The following is an 8,244-nucleotide window of genomic DNA, read 5'->3' as shown; positions in this document are numbered from 1 at the left end:
TCGGCACGAAAAGGGCTGACACTCTCAACATCCGAACGCGCGCTACAATGGCTTGAATGGATTTTCTCTCCTTATTATTATCATCATTTTTCTCCTTTTCTGTCCTTCCCACTTTTTGACGCGATCTCGCGCATCCGGGCCTATCGGGGATAGGAAATATCGAGGAGCTGAAATGAATAAAAGTTAATTTCATCCACTTACGGTGCGGTGTAGGGTGTCGACGTACTTTTTCTCGGCCACTTTTCTTTTCATTTCTTCTCCCTCGCGCACGTTGTCTCATTTACTTTTACACCGGGAAGAAAAGCGATAAGCATCACTCTTGTTTTCTCTTGAGGCTGCTTTTCCAACTACCCTTAGCGGTGTTACTTTCTTACGTTTTGGTTTTCTTTACCTGTAAGTCACGGCTCGCTCCTGTTCTTCATTTCACGGTGATACCGAAATGACACAGGAAAATATCACACAAAAATCAATGAAGTGATAAGCAGAATTCTTCTCATTTCAAGTACAAAAGAAATGCAGAACCTTCAGAAAAAAGGAATGATTTTGTGTAGAGAAACCCAACGCTAACTGCGCAACATGAAACCTACATGTCCTTGAAGCTCTTTCAATTACCCTACCTCAAAAACCACAATGGCCAAAATAAATGGAAAACCTGGTAGTGGGAGATTAAACCATTTTGATGTTTCGAAAATCAAAACTTTTAGAACTGACTTTTAGATCCCAAACGAATTGTTAGCTTAGCAAATGTTCTATCCAGTCGTGCAACATGATTTAGAAATTTGCAATGCATAAAAAAGATTAATGGGTCCCTGAGGAGCAACCGTAGATCGGCAGCACACGGCTTCGCGCTTCATCAAAGCGAGCAAAAACCCTATTCGCCTATTTTACACTAGATTATGTTTCTCGACAATGCTAGTATCTTTGTATTTTTTACTGGGAATGCCAAGTCGAGTGCACAATTCCAAGGGAGCTTTCTTAAGTCTCGCGAAACATCTGGACCCAGTGGACGACCAGACTTTGTCACAACGCGCTCCAGAACTAATTAAACTTTAACCCTCATTTGAAGGGCATTTCGGGGCATTTAAGACTAAGCAATAAGTCATATAAAAAAAAACAAAAAAAACCGATTCCTGTAGGGTACAACTCTGCTCAAACAGAGGTTACTAAACACTAATAGATGCAGCATGATTGGCTAAGGTGTATTTTTTATTTCTAATTCAAGATTTATTTCTAAAACTACAACTGCAAACCAATAAGTTATCACTTCGCGATGTTCGTGATCAGATCGTTAACTATTGCTGAACTCAGGAAGCCTTCGGGAAGCACCTCGATCGGGTTTTCTGACAAGTCCAGCGTTTCCAGCTTGAACCGCCTGATGGGGTCCACCGGAAGCGTGCGGATGTTGTTCCGTGAGACGTTCAGTTCCAACAATAATCTAGCCTTGTGCAACGCCTCGAATGGCACATTTGAAAGTCGGTTTCCCGATACGTCAACATTCCTAATCCTTTTCGCCTCAAACACGCGGAGGTCGAGCTGCTCTAGCTCGTTGTCCGCTAGTTCCAGGATTTCCAACTCGAACTTTCCACTTTTCTCCCACTGGAGCGATGTGATTCGGTTGGAGTTGGCAAACACGTCTATGTATTTTGCACGCACCAACAAGTGATCTAACTGATTTCCGGAAACATCAAGTAGATTGATGAATTCATTCCGATTAAGGATATCGATATTATCCAGCCCAGTACGGGAGAGGTTGAGCCACGTAATTGGCACTTCCGCCAGGAACGTGGCGTTGGCGATCGAAACGAGCTCATTGCCCGCTATTGAGAATATCGTAGGCGAGTGTGTCTTTGGCGAAAACAGATCGGATGGGATGTGCGTGATTTTATTATCTGAGAGGTCCACGGAAGAAAGTGAAGCCTGTTCGGCAAACCATTGCCGGTAGACGGTAGTGAGCCAGTTACCAGATAGATCGACCATCGTGAGTTGGCTGCAATCAGTGAAAAAGTCCTCCTGCAGCTCTAGAAGATCGTTGTTAGCGAACGATACATGTAAAAGGATCGTCTGACCTTTGAGTAATAGTGCGGGAAGCTTCTTGAGTGGTGAATGGGTTATTTCAAGCCGTTTTAGTTTCAGCAGATGAAACGTGTTTTCGTCGATTTGCTTAAGCCGGTCCGAACTCACCGTTATGGCTGTTAGATTTGGCAGAAAAGCGAAATTTTCCGCTCGCAACTCACCGAGGGATGTTTTCCCAAGCAGCAGCGTCTCCATTTCCTGATATCCTCGGAACCGACTCCCATCACCGAGGTCCGAAATGTTGTTGCCAGAAAGATCGAGCGTGTCGAAGCGCCCTGAGAAAAGTGGCGGATCAGAAAGTTTGTTGAATGCCATGGAGACACGAAACGAATGCGTGTGGGCGCTTTGACGCTCCCAACAACCACTGCCTACTGAGTCGAGCGAGTTGTTCGTCAAGTCGACATACGTCAGCTGCGTAAAGTTTCTCAGTGGACATTCCGCTCCAAACTTTATGACGTTTTTCGCTGCCGATAACTCCCTCAGCTCATTAAGGACGCTCAGATCTTGGTCCAGGGACGTAATCTTATTGGAATCGACGAACAGGTACCGCAAACGAGTGCCTGAGAATGCCCAGCTGTCGAGGGTCGTAAGTAAATTTCCGTTCAGGTTGAGATACTCCACAGGTGATCCGTGGAAAACGGCTGGTTCAATGATGCTCAGCTGGTTGTTGGACAGATCAACCGAGTGGAGTCGAGACAGTCCAGAAAAGGTGTTTGTTCGCAGCACTGTCAGCCTGTTATACGAGCAGGTCACGTGACGCAGATGGTCGCATGTCTGAAACAGCATCGATGGAAGTTCTCCAATCCGGTTGTTAGACAAGTAAATCTCTTCCAATCTCGTCAAACCATCCAAGGAATCAGCTTCGATCACTTCGATTTCATTACCATACAGCATCAATCTCTGCACATGCGAACGATTCACCAATGGTATTTTCCCTACCAGTCGGAGCCGATTATTCTGCAGCTCTATGCTGCTTCCAAGAAACAACCCTTCTTCGAAACGATCGAGTCTGTTTCCCTCCCATGACAGTTGTATGAATTCAGACTGATCTCGCAAGAGGCCTTCTGGCACACTGGTAAGCCGATTGTTTCGCAAATTTAAAATAAAAAGGTTTACCAGCCCGAGAAACGCATTTGCTGGAATGGTCTCGATAAGATTCGACCCAAGGTCTAGTTGCTCAAGCGCGTGGTTTGATGAGACCAACCGTTCCGGAAGGACTTTCAGAAAATTTTTTGATAAATCTAGCCGCTCTAGGTGCCTCAACGTGGCGAAAATGTTGCTCGGTAGTGTGTCGTACAGATTCCCGGCAAGTGATAGTTTCCGGAGTTCTATTGAATAATGGAAATGGGACATGGTGAACTGGATGATATAGTTGAAGCTTAAATCAAGCTCTTCCAGCATGGGTGATTTATGAAAGATCGAATCATCGAGTGCCGACAGGGAGTTCCCACACAAATCAAGCGTTCTTAGGTGATTTAGATTCGCGAACGTATTGGAATGGATGTAGCTGATGTTATTCCAACTTAATGATAGGCTCCGTAAATTTGGAAGACTGAAAAATTCGTCCCCATCTGACAACGCCTCTAAGAGGTTACTCCGGATAGAGAGCGTTTCGAGAACGCGAAGCTCTTGAAGGGCATCCTTCGGTACCGTTGAGAGAAAATTGTTATCTAAGTTGAGTTCGACGAGCGCTGGCACTGATGCAAATGCATCCGACTTAACCGAGCGCAACCTGGCTGCCATGTGAAATATTCGTAGTTCACGGTACGGACGGAAAACATCGGATAACAGAATTTCGATGTTACTGTCTTCGATGGTGACCTTCGATGCGTTCGAAAACACGACTCCATCGCTGACGCTGGCGTCTCCCTCCGTGACATCTTCTGGTCTTGGCCCTGCGTTAACTTTCTCGGCTCCAAAAACCACAGCCAGTAAAACAATCAAACAGCCCAGATACCTGAAAATAGTTCGAAATTCGTGGCATAGATGGCCATTTTTTTATCACACAAACTCGTTCTAGATCACTTACATTACAACTGGTTGTTGCATCTACTATGCCTGTTACACACTGACCTGCTGAATATGCGGGTCGCTTTTATACATTGCGTTTCAAGGACAGTGGTCGCTGATAAACGATCACCCACTGTGTTGGGATTCCTAGAATCCTGCAGTTTGTGATAAGCAACCAGCCTCCAACTAAACATACGCCAATTCTCACTAAATCGTTTGCGATCGGTTCCCGCTGGCGTTGCATTACAAACGATTATCAGATTAACCTTATTACTGAGGCTCAATGCCTTTCTCTCTTTCTCTCTCGTCACGCATTCTTGTCAGTTATTCTTCGAATGAAGCAAAAACCCCATTCACTTATTTTAAACTAGGTTATGGGACTCGGCAATGCTAGTATCCTTATATGTTTTATTGGGAATGCCACAACGAGTCCACATTTCTACGGGGGCATTTCTTAGTCAATGGACACACAGCTGACCTCAATGGAAATCCGGGCTTTATTACAACACACTCCAGAATTAATTGAACTTTAACCCTCATTTGGTGCCAAGTTCCACAAATAGGACCGAAAAGTTATGTCACCAGCAAGGTCGTGATAGTAACGATTGATAGTAATGGAAGTTGATAAACTTCACTATTCCGTAGCCCCATGGTCGCATAGTCGTTTTTCGATGCTCCGGTCATCTACCGGAGACGTGTTGGATCGTCGGGAACTCAAACAAAGGTTACAATACGTCTAATCAATGCAACATCGTTGGGTAAGGCCTATTTTATATTTCCAATTCGAGTTCTAGTGTTAAAACTACAATGTGTTAAACTGCAACTACGAGTGTACTACCAATATATTTTCACTTCGGGATGTTCGTGATCAGCTCGTTAACTACAGATGAACCCAGGAAGCCCTCGGGTAATGCCTCAATCGGGTTATCTGACAGATCCAACCTTTCCAGCTTGAACCGCCTGATGGGGTCCACCGAAAGCGTGCTTATGTTGTTCCGTGAGACGTTCAGTTCCAACAATAATCTAGCCTTGTGCAACGCCTCGAATGGCACATTTGAGAGTCGGTTTCCCGATACGTCAACATTCCTAATATTCACCGCCTCAAACACGCGGGGGTCGAGCTTCTCTAGCACGTTGTCCGCTAGCTGAAGGACTTTCAACTCGAACTTTTCACCTTCCTCCCACTGGAGCGATGTGATTCGGTTAGAGTTGGCAATCACCACGTCGTATTTTGGACGTACCAACAAGTGATCTAACTGATTTCCGGAAACGTCGAGTAATGTGATGGATTTATGCCGATTAAGAATATCGATATTATCCAGCCCAGTACGGGAGAGGTTGAGCAACGTAATTCCAACATTCGCAAGGAACGTGACGTTGGCGATGGACTCGAGCTCATTGCCTGCGAGTGAGAGCACCCTAAGTTCGTGGCTCTGCGGCGAGAACAGATCCGGTGGGATGTACGTGATATTATTACCTGAGAGGTTCACGGAAGAAAGGGAAGCCTGTTCGGCAAACCATTGCCGGTAGACGGTAGTGAGCTGGTTACCTGACAGATCGACCATCGTGAGTTGGCTGCAATCAGTGAAAAAGTTCTCCTGCAGCTCTAGAAGATCGTTGTTAGCGAACGATACATGTAAAAGGATCGTCTGACCCTTGAGTAATAGTGCGGGAAGCTTCTTGAGTGGTGAATGGGTTATTTCAAGCCGTTTTAGTTTCAGCAGATGAAACGTGTTTTCGTCGATTTGCTCAAGCCGGTCCGAACTCACCGTTATGGCTGTCAGATTTGGCAGAAAAGCGAAATTTTCCGCTCGCAACTCACCGAGGGATGTTTTCCCAAGCAGCAGCGTCTCCATCTCCTGATATCCTCGGAACCGACTCCCATCACCGAAGTCCGAAATGTTGTTGCCAGAAAGATCGAGCGTGTCGAAGCGCCCTGAGAAAAGTGGCGGATCAGAAAGTTTGTTGAATGCCATGTAGACAAGAACTGAATGCGTGTGGGCGCTTTGACGCTCCCAACAACCACTGCCAACTGAGTCGAGCGAGTTGTTCGTCAAGTCGACATACGTCAGCTGCGTAAAGTTTCTCAGTGGACATTCCGCTCCAAACTTTATGACGTTGTTTGCTGCGAATAGCTGCCTCAACTTATAAAAGGCGCTTAGCTCTTCGTCCAGCGACGAAATCTTGTTTGAACCGATGTGCAATTGCCTCAAATGAGTGGGTGATAATGCCCAGCTGTCTAGTTTCGTAAGTAAATTCCCGTGCAGGTTGAGATTCTTCAAAGGTGATCCGTTGAAGACGTTTGATTCAACAATGCTCAGCTGGTTGTTGGACAGATCAACCGAGTGGAGTCGAGACAGTCCAGAAAAGGTGTTTGTTCGCAGCACTGTCAGCCTGTTATACGAGCAGGTCACTTGTTGCAGTTTATCGCATGTCTGAAACAGCATCGATGGAAGCTCTTCGATCCGATTGTTATCCAAGTGAATCGCTTCCAATCCGATCAACCCATTCAAGGCATCAGCTTTGATCACTTCGATTTTACTATCAAACAGCATCAATCTCTGCACCTGGGTGCCGTTCGTGAATGACGTATTTCCTAGCACCCGGAATTGGTTGTTCTGCAAATGCAAATCGTGAAAGATAGACAACCCTACATCGAAACGATCCAGTCTGTTTCCGTCGAATAAAATAATTCTAGTTTCAGACTGATCTCGCAAGAGGCCTTCTGGCACACTGGTAAGCCGATTGTTTTGTAAACTTAAAATCTTAAGCTTTGCCAGTCCTCGAAACGTGTCCGCCGGAATGGTCTCGATAAGATTCGACCCAAGGCCAAGTCTCTCAAGCGCATGGTTGGATGAGACCAATCCTTCCGGAAGGACTTTCAGAAAGTTATCTGATAAATCTAGCCACTGTAGCTGGCTCAACGTGGCGAAAATGTTGCTCGGTAGTGCGTCGTACAGATTCTCGGCAAGTGATAGTAGTCGGAGTGCTTTCGAGTGTTTGAAATGGGACGTGGTGAACTGGATGATATAGTTGGAGCTTAAATCGAGCTCTTCCAGCATGGGTAATTCATGAAAGATCGAATCATCGAGTGCCGACAGGGAGTTCCACCTCAAATCAAGCGCCCTCAGTTGACTTAGATTCGCGAACGTATTGGGATGGATGTAGCTAATGTTGTTGCTACTTAATGAAAGGCTCCGTAAATTTGGATGACTGGAAAATTCGTCCCCATCTGACAGCGCCTCTATAAGGTTTTTCCGGATAGAGAGCGTTTCGAGAACGCGAAGCTTTCGAAGGGCTTCCTTCGGTACCGTTGAGAGAAAATTGTTGTCTAAGTTGAGTTCGACGAGCGCTGACACTGATGCAAATGCATCCGACTTAACCGAGCGCAACCTGGCTGCCATGTGAAATATTCGTAGTTCACGGTACGGACGGAAAACATCGGATAACAGAATTTCGATGTTACTGTCTTCGATGGTGACCTTCGATGCGTTCGAAAACACGACTCCATCGCTGACGCTGGCGTCTCCCTCCGTGACATCTTCTGGCCTTGGCCCTGCGTTAACTTTCTCGGCTCCAAAAACCACAGCCAGTAAAACAATCAAACAGCCCAGATACCTGAAAATAGTTCGAAATTCGTGGCATAGATGGCCATTTTTTTATCACACACTCGTTCTAGATCACTTACATTTCAACTGGTTGTTGCATCTACAATGCCTGTTACACACTGACCTGCTGAATATGCGAGTCGCTTTTATACATTGCGTTTTGAGGACCCACTGAGTTGAAATTCTAAGAAACCTGCAGTTTGTGATACGCAACCAGCTTCCAGCTAAACACACGCCAATTCTCGCTAATCGTGTGCGATCGGTTCCCGCTGGCGTTTCATTAGAAACGAATGTCAGATTAACCTTACTACTGAGGCTCAATGCCATTCTCTCTCTCTCTCTCTCTCTCTCTCTTTCTCTCTCTCTCTCTCTCTTTCGCTCTCTCCCTACGCTCTCTTGTCAGTGATTGTTGTGGCAACGACTTCGTCTGTTCGGATTGATTGTTCCGGCTTGATGGAACGCGCTTCCAATAAAAATCCCATCAGTTGATCACTCCGGACGTTGGGACTGAGGTATGCAACACGCATAACACCAAATTCAAAGAAAGCAATCA

At 45.8% G+C, this 8,244-nt stretch overlaps 2 protein-coding genes across 2 annotated transcripts; both read right to left on the bottom strand.

Moving 5' to 3' along the window:
- Positions 1–1,250: 1,250 nt before the first annotated feature.
- Positions 1,251–4,122, bottom strand: LOC128725011 (toll-like receptor 7). Its single transcript, XM_053818728.1, has 2 exons — positions 4,103–4,122; positions 1,251–4,030 (listed from the first exon to the last, which is right to left on the bottom strand). Exons 1-2 carry the CDS (start codon positions 4,120–4,122, stop codon positions 1,261–1,263), a joined length of 2,790 nt encoding a protein of 929 aa, XP_053674703.1. The 3' UTR covers positions 1,251–1,260.
- Positions 4,123–4,931: 809 nt separating this feature from the next.
- LOC128725010 (protein artichoke-like) lies at positions 4,932–7,791 on the bottom strand. The gene is made up of 3 exons (XM_053818727.1): positions 7,772–7,791; positions 6,963–7,701; positions 4,932–6,701 (listed from the first exon to the last, which is right to left on the bottom strand). The coding sequence occupies exons 1-3, from the start codon at positions 7,789–7,791 to the stop codon at positions 4,932–4,934; spliced, it is 2,529 nt and encodes an 842-aa protein (XP_053674702.1).
- Between the last annotated feature and the right edge of the window lie 453 nt (positions 7,792–8,244).

Source organism: Anopheles nili, chromosome 3 (assembly GCF_943737925.1).
Source record: "Anopheles nili chromosome 3, idAnoNiliSN_F5_01, whole genome shotgun sequence".
Lineage (NCBI taxonomy): Eukaryota > Metazoa > Arthropoda > Insecta > Diptera > Culicidae > Anopheles > Anopheles nili.
The sequence above is the reverse complement of the archived record's forward strand: the minus strand, read 5'-3'. Positions and strand labels throughout refer to the sequence as shown.

Excerpts from the sequence above, each read along its gene's own strand:
- LOC128725011 (XM_053818728.1), bottom strand. The coding sequence starts at position 4,122 with ATGCAACAACCAGTTGTAAT. Across the intron at positions 4,031-4,102 it reads ATGCAACAACCAGTTGTAAT|GTATCTGGGCTGTTTGATTG; the intron begins GTAAGTGATCTA and ends AACTATTTTCAG.
- LOC128725010 (XM_053818727.1), bottom strand. The coding sequence starts at position 7,791 with ATGCAACAACCAGTTGAAAT. Across the intron at positions 7,702-7,771 it reads ATGCAACAACCAGTTGAAAT|GTATCTGGGCTGTTTGATTG; the intron begins GTAAGTGATCTA and ends AACTATTTTCAG. Across the intron at positions 6,702-6,962 it reads TATCAGATAACTTTCTGAAA|AACAACCAATTCCGGGTGCT; the intron begins GTCCTTCCGGAA and ends TTGCATTTGCAG.